At 45.0% G+C, this 12,065-nt stretch overlaps 1 protein-coding gene across 2 annotated transcripts in view; it reads right to left on the minus strand.

Annotated features, from left to right (window-relative positions):
* Nucleotides 1–2,387: 2,387 nt before the first annotated feature.
* Nucleotides 2,388–12,065, minus strand: part of SARNP (SAP domain containing ribonucleoprotein) — a 313,723-nt gene continuing 304,045 nt past the window's right edge. For both annotated transcript variants that reach the window (XM_033935489.1, XM_033935490.1), the window contains exon 11: nt 2,388–2,866. In XM_033935489.1, the coding sequence (XP_033791380.1) occupies nt 2,825–2,866 (42 nt within the window). In that variant the 3' untranslated portion in view covers nt 2,388–2,824. The remainder of the gene's footprint in view (nt 2,867–12,065) is intronic.

Genomic DNA, 12,065 nt, shown 5'->3' on the forward strand with positions numbered 1-12,065 from the left:
GCCAACAGGCTATAAACAGGAAACGAAGACGGGAAACTAACAGGGTTGACGGTCAGTCTAGAAGAGGTATGCAGGCAGATTGATAGGCTTAAAAAAGATAAATCCCTGGGACCAGATGGCATCCATCCGAGGGTAAACAAGGAATTGAAAGGGGCTATAGCTGAACTGCTTCAACTAATAGCCAATCTGTCGATCAAATCTGGAAGGATTCCGGAAGACTGGAAAGTGGCGAATGTTACTCCAATCTTCAAGAAAGGTTCGAGGGGAGATCTGGGAAACTACAGACCAGTGAGTCTGACTTCGGTACCGGGAAAGATGGTAGAAGCGCATATAAAGGACTGCATCATTGATCACCTTGATGGACACAATCTGATGAGGACCAGCCAGCACAGATTCAGCAAAGGAAGATCTTGCTTGACGTGCTGCACTTTTTTGAAGGAGTAAACAGGCAGATAGACAAGGTGACCTGATCGACATTGTATATCTAGATTTTCAGAAGGTGTTTGACCAGATTCCGCATGAACTTTGAAAAATTGCGAGCCATGGAATCGAGGGTGAAATACTCACGTGGATTAAAAAATGGCTGGCTGATAGGAAACAGAGTGCGGGTAAATGGACAATGCTCGGACTGGAAAAGCGTCACAAGTGGAGTGCCGCAGGGTTCGGTGCTTGGATCCGTGCTCTTCAACATATTTATAAACGACCTGAAAATTGGTACGACGAGTGAGGTGAAAAAATTTGCAGATGATACGAAGTTATTCAGAGTAGTGAAGATGCAGGAGGACTGCGAAGACCTGCAACGTGACAAACACGCTCAAGAAATGGGCTGCGACATGGCAAATGGGGTTTAACGTGGATAAGTGTAAGGTGATACATGTCGGTAACAAAAATCTTATACACAAATACAGGATGTCCGGTGCAGTACTTGGAGAGTACCCCAGTATCCCCAGGAAAGAGACTTGGGAGTATTGGTCGACAAGTCAATGAAGCCATCTGCGCAATGTGCGGCGGTGGCGAAAAGGGCGAACAGAATGCTAGGAATGATTAAGAAGGGGATCACAAACAGATCGGAGAAGGTTATCATGCCGCTGTACCGGGCCATGGTACGCCCTCACCTGGAATACTGCGTCCAGCACTGGTCGCCGTACATGAAGGAGGACACTGTACTACTCGAAAGGATCCAGAGACGAGCGACTAAAATGGTTAAGAGGCTGGAGGAGTTGCCGTACAGTGAGAGATTAGAGAAAATGGGCCTCTTCTCTCTTGAAAAGAGGAGACTGAGAGGGGACATGATCGAAACATTCAAGATAATGAAGGAAACAGACTTAGTAGATAAAGTCTCTCACCCTCTCCAAGGTAGAGAGAACCAGAGGGCACTCTCTAAAGTTAAAAGGGAATAGATTCCGTACAAACGTAAGGAAGTTCTTCTTCACCCAGAGAGTGGTAGAAAACTGGAATGCTCTTCCGGAGGCTGTTTTAGGGGAAAACACCCTCCAGGGATTCAAGCCAAAGTTAGACAAGTTCCTGTTGAAACAGAACGTACGCAGGTAAGGCTAGTCTCAGTTAGGGCACTGGTCTTTGACCTAAGGGCCGCCGCTTAAGCGGACTGCTTGGCACAATGGACCATTGGTCTGACCCAGCAGCGGCAATTCTTATGTTCTTATAGGGATGGTATGCGAGCAGAGCTGGAGGTGTGTTTCACAGGACAAAGAAAAAACTCTGTATATAACTTCATGCTTTTTCAGAGTGGGGCAGAGAGCTCAACATACATTCAGAAATGTGCTGGCCTCTGTATAATCTCTCCACTGTATTTCCAAACTTATAATGGAAGTTTCCTTCTGGTATGCTTGTGTTGCTACAATTTTTTATATACTTTATTAAAAATAAAAGTATTGCCTGTTTTGGAATATACAATGTGCGTCTGTAGTCATTCCTTTAGAAGGATTTCATTGAAGTGGTAATGCATCTAGCCTCTTCAGCTTGCAGAAAGAAAAACTGAAGGGGGCATTACACACTCCACTGGCAATGTGGGAGATGCTGAAAATTGTAATACTTCTGTAAAACCCAGTTTACAAGAATGAACTGATCACCTAATGTACGGAATCCTGAGTAGATTAACATAATTTCCCTTCCTTCACCATCATAATCACACACTTGCATGTAACAAGGATCCCTCTATTCCCTATTATTGTAAGTCACAGTATCGATACAGACTAAATATCTCATGCTGTCAGTCTGTGTACATGGATGCATGGAACTAAGCAAATTATAACAGAATCACGTTCCCTTTAGTCCATATATGAAGTTAAATACTAAAACTGGGTGGCAAAAAGTCATTGCTATGTGCTTCTTACTTGGGCAAACTGATGCTACTGGGAAAGAGAGAGTAAGATGGAAAATTAGTTTATTTTGTGCTGCAGAATATAAAAAACAACAATTTTCAATTTATTTTTTTACACAGGTCTCCCTAAATCTGATGGGTACTTATCTCTATCCCTACCCATGACATCCTTTACTTCTCTATGAATTATCAATAAACACAACTATAAAACAGCAATCCATTGAACAGTTGTGATGGAACCCGTTCAGGATGGGATGTCTCCTTGTTCTTTACATACCATGCTCCATACAAATGCTCGGGGGGGGAGGGGGGGAGGAAGCACATTCCGTCAAAGAGCTCAGTTCATCAGCTCTGGCCAACAGACAATTGGCCTTACAGTCATTTTTCGTTTTATATTTTATATTGGAGAGGGAAAAACTCTATTCCTTACTGAGTTTAAAACAAAACGAGTTTTAAAGGAAACAGTAGTAATGGGCTGCAACGTCAGACGATCCCAAAGCGCTCAGCTCTTTTTCTCTTCTTTGCCTGAAACAAGGAAAGGATGACAAAAAGGGTTTCAGATACAAGACTGATACATTAATTAAATCCTGGACTTGCAAAAATAAGAGCGGAAGATGAAAAGGCGCGCAACAGCCTGGTATGTCCAAAACTATAATGGAATTTAAGGCTTCAGGCAGATATGAGGGGCGGTACTAGGAACAGGATGAGAAGTTGAGTAAGAGTCATTGGGGAAGGAGGAGGAGAGAAAAGGGGGGAGTTGGTGCTGGTTTAGTCATGGGAACATAATTTACTCATTTGCCCAAAGTGGAAAAAACTAGAGAGAAACGGCAAACCTGGGCATAACAGATAGATGATGGTGCATAAATTAAATAACTGACCTACCACGTTACATTCTATGTTTTAGCTGCACAAACTGTAGACATAAGCAGGTCCTCGCAACCCAAAACTAGTAAGGTTTTAATACTATCTGCTTGCTGTTTCTCTCATAGCCCTATTCTATACTGTATCCCTAGTTCTTTGCTTGTCTTAACCTATGGCTTAACTTGTGTTTTTATTACAGTCATACTCTGAGCTTTGAAGTCACTTTAGTTTCTCTTAAGCTATCCATGTTGAATTCATTCTATACTATGAAACAGCCATTTGCTTCTCCAAGGTCTTTCTGCCATCCTGCCATCTCCTACCAAGGTCATTCTTCAGCTATTTAAAATTCATTTCTTTTTTTTTTTAGATGCAGCAGGCAAATCAGAATGAAAGCATCTTACTCAAATTTGTAATCATAAGAAAGCAGGAGGAGGTTTCAAAGATTTTAAAAACATTTGTTTCTTCTCCATCAAATACAGGTGAACTAATACAGTACTGTAACTGTGCTTAAGATAGCTAAAAAGAGATTAGGTTCTTACCTTGTTAATATTTTTTCTAGTATATAGGTGTGTCTTTCCAGACAAGCAGGTAATCTCCCCATGGCCACGAGCCTTTGCAGAAGGAATCCACTCCGGATTTTTTCTGTAACCTTCCTACTTCATAGAGAGCTCTACTGCCACCTACGGTTGATCCCCAAGCAAACAAGAACACTTCCAAAATTAGGTAAAGAAGGGATATGGGAAAACTTCCCCAACTAATGAGTCTGTTCTGCTCAACAAAGTAACATAAGAACTATGAACAACCAAACAGAACAACAAACAGGCCAGCAGAAGCATTGAAGGAGCTCAAATAATACACCAAAGTGCACTAATAGACTTCTCTTCATGGCCCAAAGGGCTAACTGGCCCCCAAGAACAGAACTGTAGAAGAACATTCTTAATGATACAGCAGGTTGGTGCAGGAATGAAATGACAAGGCGGGGGTCCAGAATGGCACACCTATCTACTGGAAAAGATATTAGAAAAGTAAGAACTTAATCTCTCTTTCCAGTGCAATAGGTGTGTTATTCTGGACAAGCGGGAAGTACAAAAGCAGTTCCAGAAATCTAGGGCGGGATGACTGTGCCAGCACGTAGCACTGAGAACCCAAAGGCATCCTCCCTTGCTGCCACATCCACTCTGTATAACTTAGCAAATGTATATAGAGTGGACCAAGTTGCCACCCTACAAATCTCCGCTGGAGAAACTGCCCTAGCTTCTGCCCATGATGAAGCTACATTTCTGGTTGAATGCGCCTTCATGAAACAGGGGACTGTTTCCCACTAACAATGTATGCTGATGAAATGGCCCTCCGTATCTACCTGGAAATCATGGCTTTGGAAGCTGGCGCACCTCACTTAGCTGGATTAGTCAGCACAAAAAGACGGTCAGAGAGCTTAAACTCGTTGGTGATCTCCAGATATTGAAGAACTCTTATCACATCAACTTCTTTAAAATCCGATCCTATTTCTTGGAACCTGTGGACTGGAACACTGGCAATCAAACCTCCTGATTGACATGAAACATCAAAACCACTTTCAGCAGGATGGAAAGAATGGTAATATGATTTCTAGACCGCATAACCATTAGTTCAATGCGGCTAACAAAAGATTGTTATGATGAATACAGATTATATTATGAGGAATTCAAAAGATCTAATTAGTGAAAAATTTTGAAAAAAGAGTTCATAAGAGCTAGATCTAAGTAACAATGATCAGAAATCTTTATCGTAGTAAGCTGCTTGATATGAAAGAGTGTGCTCGTGATATTTCTTACTTTTGCAACCCTTAACTGATGGAAACGTAAAGAAGACATATAGCATGTACAGAGACTCCAGTGTCAGAGATCTTAAGGCTGTAGGTTTAACCACTGTGCCACACTCTCCCTCTACAGAGGCCAGGAACTCTCCCGGAGTCACCACTGCTATGACAGATTGAACAGTCTCAATGCAAAAACACGAGACCCTGAGCACTGTATTCATGTAAGGTCCAGAATGTGTCTCCAATTGTCGGAGCCTTTCTTTGGCACAATGAATAATATGGAGTATCTGCCTGAGCAAAATCTGAGTGCCAGCCCTCAATTTTGAGAGAGGCCACCCCTGACCTAGCATCATTGTGTCTTCTTGGAAGAGAGAGCAGCTCAGGGGTCTAAGGACTGGTTGCGTCTGGACCCAGAAAATCTCTGTAACTCAGGGAGAATCTCTGGGACGCAACTCCGGAATACTGTCTAGACCTCCTAGAGACACAAAAATAGGAGCACCCGGCACCTCTAGATACTCTGAGTCTGCTTTCAGGAAAGGATTTGGGTTGACGATCCACTACACAGGTCATGAGATCGTCCAGTCCTTTCCCGAACAAACAATTATCCTTTGAAAGAGAGTCTGCTAAGAGTTACTTTGGAGGTGGAATCACTGACAGATCCATAACATTCTTCAGGCAGAAATTGAGTAAGCAAACGCTTTACTCATGACACAAATTATGTCGCAGAGAGCATCTGCCACATAAACAACTCCTGATAAAAGGAGCTGGGGCACTGGCTCATCGACCTCTCGATCTAGTGTTTGCAGCCTGGAAAGACAGGCATGAGTCACAAAGGATGCTGCAGAAGCCGCCTTGACTTCCAAACATAACACCTCAAACAGTCTCTTGAGGACCAAGTATACTCAGCAATGTTGCATATCCTTGAGCACCACGCTACCCTCACTCGGGAGAGAGGTGTATTTCATAACCTATGCAACCAAGGAATCTACCTTGGACTGAGTAAATACCTTTAAATCCCTCTGGAGCATCCCACAGCTCCTTGACTAAGACACTCATGTCAGGATGCTATGAAAACTGAGAAGACTGAACTCTCATACCATTAAGAGAAGAGGAGGTAGAAGGAACTGGCTGGGAGTCCAAATTCAGCTCTTAAAGGGATTCTGACATGAGATCCAGTAGAGCTGTGGGTTTGAATAAGCGCAGAACTGTGGGTCATCCCCCAGATCAAGAGCCAGCATGGGCTCCAAAGCACCAGCCTGGAGCCCTGCATCACCCAACAGGGTGGGTGCATCCTGAGGCAATAAGGGAACATTGAGAGACTCATCATCTGTATATGCATCCGTAGTGTCTCCTGTGTCCTGGTGAAACATGAGCATTTGGGGAGATCTTGCCTCCACATGGGGGTGCCTGGGGCTCTGCCAGCCTGCACCGAGACAAGATGGCTCTCCTGAAAGGCTTTCAACATTAGTTGGCACTAATAGATACTGCCAGGTACCCCTGTGAATACATCAAAAGTGACTTTGTGGCTCTGGGAGGTGTGCAGGTGGTATCCTTGTCCATCCTATCTGCCGAGGGTAAGGGCCAGGTCAAAGTAGCACACATCCTGGAAATGAATGCATGGCTACGTCGTTGAGAGCGTTTTGACTTCCTGGACCATGGAATGATTTTCCAAGGGCTGCTGAGCAGGGATGGCATGCATCTATCAAAGAAGGGAAGCAGTGTCTTCAGCAGAAGGCTAGCTGATCTATTGAAGAGGGTTTAAAACTAGAAGTGATGGGGAAGGGTGATCAAAGCACCTGGGTGAGTATAAGCCCTCAGGTAAGTAAATCCCTGAATACCTCTAAATGGATGGGAAAAGGGGGCAATGTCTGGAAAGTAGTATATACTAATGCTCGAAGTATGGGAAACAAGATTCTGGATCTAGAAGCTGTGATGGAAGAATATGAGTTAGATATAGTGGCGATCACAGAGACGTGGTTCACAGAGAACCATGACTGGAATGTAGTTATACCGGGCTATAATCAGTTCAGGAAAGACAGGGTAGGAAGAAAATGAGGGGAATTAGCGTTATATGTTAAAGATCATATTAAAGCCACACAATTGCAGGATCTGCAGGACAAGGAAGAGGTACTGTGGATCAATTTGGAGATCTCCGAGAATCTCAGAGAGAATGAGAACTAGAAGGCCTTGAGCATGCGCAGATGCTCAAGGCCCAGCACAAGCAACAGGGAGGATCTTCGGCACCGGCATGTCCTGTGTGTTGGTGCTGGTGCCAGAGCGAGGTAAGCGATTGTGTTTGGCTGGGTGGGTGGGTGAGTGGGGGTGCTGGATCGTGACGGGGGAATGCCGGATCCCGGGGGAGGGGATGCGGGATCGCGGGGGGTGTAGAGCAGCGCAGGTGGCCTGGGGAGGGGAGGTGGAACGAGCGAATTTCCCTTACTTCCTATGGGGAAACTTGCTTTGATATACGAGTAAATTGGTTTGTGAGCATGCTTTTGGAACAAATTATGCTTGTAAACTAAGGTTCCACTATATATCTAAAAAGGGGAAATTATACTAATAGATGATTTTAACATGCTGGATGCTGATTGGGGTATCTGTATTGCAGGGTCTTCTAGAAGTAGGGAGATCCTGGATTCTCTACAAGGAAAACTGTTCCAGTAGTTGGTATTGGAACCAGTGTTCCCGCTAAGCTGCGCTGGGGTGCGCTGGCGCTCAAAATATTACCTCGCAGCGCACAAGTTTCTCGTCACAGCGCACACAGTGTAGAGCACAGTTCTTCAACCGCCGGTCCGCAAACAAAATCTTGCCGGTCCGCGAAGGATTCGGTCCCCGCCGCAACGAAAGGCCGGCGTCAGCTGACTTGCAACTTCCTGTTGCAGTCGCTGTGCCGGGACTCCTGCCTTCGCCGGGACTCCTGCCTTCCATCGCGTTTGCCTCCTGCCTTGTCTCCGCACCTCCAGACCAGCAGCGGCAGCTGTGTATGCTTTTAACTTCGGCACAGAGCTGCCCCTAATCAATAGTTTAGCGCGGTTTCATGAGGCAGCCTCGGGGCCTTTGCTAGGCCGGCCCACATCGCATCATCGAAGCGGGCCGGCTATCAAAGGCCCCGAGGCTGCCTCATGAAACCGCGCTAAACTATTGATTAGGGGCAGCTCTGTGCCGAAGTTAAAAGCATACAGAGCTGCCGCTGCTGGTCTGAACTCTTGGGCCGCTGAAGGAGGGCAAAAAGCAGCTGTCCTGGAGGTTTCCCTTCCTCTCGCCTTTACAGGTTCCTTTTTTCCACCTTTTTTTTTTTCCTTCAAACGGCAACGGGCCCCAGCATCGACATCAATCAAGTAAGTTCCACTGTCAATCAAGCGGTTCTGCTCGGCCAAAGCTTCCCCTGTGACATGAGCCACCCTCAGGGGAAAGAAAGTGACCCACAAAGGTGAGGGGAAGGGGGGCAGATGATGGAAGTTGGGGGGGGAGAGAGAGAGAGAGAGAGAAGGGGCAGATGATGGAATGGAGGAGATGAGAGAGAGAGAGAAGGGGACAGATGATGGAAGTGAGAAGAAGGGAGAGAGAGCAGAAGGCAGATGGATGTCAGTTGAGAAGGGAGAGCAGATGCTGAATGGAAGTGGGGAAAGAACACATACTGGATGGAAGGAGGAGATAAATAAAGGGGGAAGAAAATAGTAAGATAATGGAGGGGTGAGGGAAAGGGGTGACAAGCTGTGTGTAGACACAGTGAAAAGAGGGAAACGGGACTAAATAGTAAGAAAGAATTTAATTTAGATGGAGGCAGAAAATAGAGAAGGAAGACCAGAGAAGAAAAGGGAAGAGAGAGCAGAGAATGATCAGATCTGAGTGGAGGAAATGAGAAGAGAGATATGCTAAAAACCACAGGGGGGAGGGAAGGATAGAGATGCCAGACCATGAGGGGAACAGAAGGAAGATGATGGATGCTAGACCAAATTGGGGGGTGGGGGGGGGCAGGAGGAGAGATGGCAGGGAAAGACAGACAGTGAATGGAAGGGGCAGATGCTGGACTGAAGAGACAGAGAAGGTTATCATGCTGCTGTACCGGGCCATGGTACGCCCTCACCTGGAGTACTGCGTCCAGCACTGGTACTTTAAGAAGGACACGGTACTACTCGAAAGGATCCAGAGAAGAGCAACTAAAATGGTTAAGGGGCTGGAGGAGTTGCCGTACAGCGAAAGATTAGAGAAACTGGGCCTCTTCTCCCTTGAGCAGAGGAGATTGAGAGGGGACATGATAGAAACATTCAAGGTACTGAAGGGAATAGACTTAGTAGCTAAGGCAGGGAGAACGAGAGGGCACTCTCTAAAGTTGAAAGGGGATAGATTCCATACAAACGTAAGGAAGTTCTGTGGTAGAAAGCAACATATTTATTTGGCTCATAACTTGCTGGCGCCCGATATTTTTAGCTCACAGTGAAAAAAGTTTGCTCACAACACCCGCCCGCTTAGAGGGAACACTGATTGGAACCCATGCGGAATGGGGGTCATATTGGACTTAATGCTTACAAAGGGGGAAGTGTTTCTGATTTTACAGTGGGAGATCTGGCATCTAGTGATCACTACATTGTACAGTTTAATATTAAGATGGGTATAGATAGGGCTTATTCAAAAGTAAAAGTTCTAGCTTTTTTAAAAACTAACCGTTCTGATGGAGGATTATATCAAGGAATTGTTGTCTAGATGGGAACATCTGCAAGGAGTAGAAATGCAGTGGGCAAAACTGACGACAAACCTTTTTTGTGAGGCAAGTAAGTAAAAGCAAGAGGAAAAGAAGGCTACTTTGGTTCTCAAAAGTAGTAGCTAAGAAGGTAAAGAATAAAAGGTTAGCTTTCATAAACTACAAAACATCGCAGAAAGAGGAAGACAGGGAAAAATATCTGGAAAAGTTAAGAGAGGCTGGTCAAGTATTCAGGAAAGTAAAGATTCAAATAGAAGAAAAATTAGCTGACATGGTAAAACGGGGAGACAAAAAACATTTTTTGATATATCAGCGATAAAAAGAGTGTAAAAGTGGCATTGGGAGACTCAAAAGTGAAGGGGAGGAATATGTAGAAGCTGATAAAGAAAAGGCTGAATTGCTTAACAAATATTTCTGTTCTGTATTCTTAGCTGAAGTGCTGGGCACTGGATCAAAGAAAACAAACACAAATAGTGATGGGGGAGTAGTAGACCCTGATCAATTTTCAGAGTGTTGTGTTCATGAGGAGCTAGTTAAATTAAGGGTAGACAAAGCGATGGGGCCAGATGGTATATATACGAAGGTTCTGAAGGAAATTAGGGAAGTTCTGGTGGCTTCGCTGACTGGCTTTTTCAATGCTTCTCTAGAGTTGGGAGTGGTACCGGCGGACTGGAGAAGGGCAGATGTGGTCCCTCTTCAGAAAAGTGGAAGTAATGAAGAAGTAGGGAATTACAGGCTGGTAAGTCTGACTTCTGTGATAAGCAAATTAATAGAAATGTTTTTAAACTAAACTAAACTAAGCCTTAGGTTTATATACCGCATCTTCTCCACTGAAGTGGAGCTCGACACGGTTTACAGAGTTTAAAAAATATGGGAAGAGAGAAGAGAAAGAGTTTACAAAGCATAAAAATAGGGGATGTAATCAGGAGAAGAGATTATTATATGCTAGAGAAAAGCCAGGTTTTCAGTTGTTTTCGGAATAGTTGAAGGGAGTCCAGGTTCCGCAGCGGGACAGTGAGGTCGTTCCAGAGGCCGGTGATTTTGGAGAGGAGGGATCTACCCAGTTTACCTGCGTGGAGGATGCCGTGTAGAGAGGGGAAGGATAGTTTATGTCTGTGGGCAGATCTGGTGGTAGTTTGTGTCGGGGCGAGGAAGGATAGAGGGATTAGGGGCGGAAGGATGCTAATAGTGAATAGTGAAGTTGCTGGAATCCGGTGGATTAGAGAATCAGAGGCAACATGGATTCACTAGAAGTAGGTCTTGTCAGACAAATTTGATCAATTTCTTTGACTGAGTGACCAGAGAATTGGGTAGAGGGAGTGCACTAGATGTGGTATATTTTATAGTTTAGCAAAGCATCGACAATGTTCCATACAGACATCTAATAAATACATTAAGTGCCCTCAGGATGGGCCCCAAAGTGATGGGCTGGGTCAAGAACTGGTTGAGTGGAAGACAACAGAGGCTAGTGGTTAATGGAGATCGCTCTGAGGAAAGTGATGTTACCAGTGGTATGCCTCAAGGTTTTGTTCTTGGGCCTATTCTTTTTAACATCTTTATAACTGATATTGCTGCAGGGCTGTCAGATAAGATTTGCCTCTTTGCGGATAATACTAAAATCTACAATAAAGTAGACACCCAGGATGGTGTGAATAACATGAAAAAAGACATGTTGAAGCTTCAAGAATGGTATGAAATCTGACAGCTAAAATTTAATGCTAAGAAATGCAAGGTCATGCATTTGGGCTGCAAAACCCCAAAGGAATGGAACAGTTTAGGGGGGTAAAGAACTTATGTGCATGGCAGAAAAACGGGACTTGGGTGTGACTGTATGGGTTTCAGGTCAAAAGCGCGCCGGGTCAAAGGCGCGCGCAGACAATTGAGCACAGCGCGGAGGTGCGCGCTGCAGAAAAATACTGTTCTTAGGGCTCCAACGGGGGTCGTGGGCGGGGAACCCCCCCACTTTACTTAATAGAGATCGCGCCGCGTTGTGGGGGCTTTGTGGGGGGTTGTAACCCCCCCACATTTTACTGAAAACTTCACTTTTTCCCTGTTTTTAGGGAAAAAGTTAAGTTTACAGTAAAATGTGGAGGGTTACAACCCCCTAAACCCCCCACAATGCCGGCGCGATCTCTATTAAGTAAACTGGGGGGGGCTCCCCAACAAAGCCCCCCGTCGGAGCCCCTAAAAACTAATTTTCTTCAGAGCGCGCCTCCATCTTGCGCTCAGTTGTCGGCGCGCACCTTTGTCTTTTGCGGGGTTGTCTATGAACCGACTGTATGTGATGATCTTAAGGCGACCAAATAGGCTGAAAAGGTGATGGTGAAAGCTGGAAGGATACTAGGGTGCATAGGAAGAGGTAT

The sequence above is a fragment of the Geotrypetes seraphini genome, chromosome 3 (genome assembly GCF_902459505.1).
Source record: "Geotrypetes seraphini chromosome 3, aGeoSer1.1, whole genome shotgun sequence".
Lineage (NCBI taxonomy): Eukaryota > Metazoa > Chordata > Amphibia > Gymnophiona > Dermophiidae > Geotrypetes > Geotrypetes seraphini.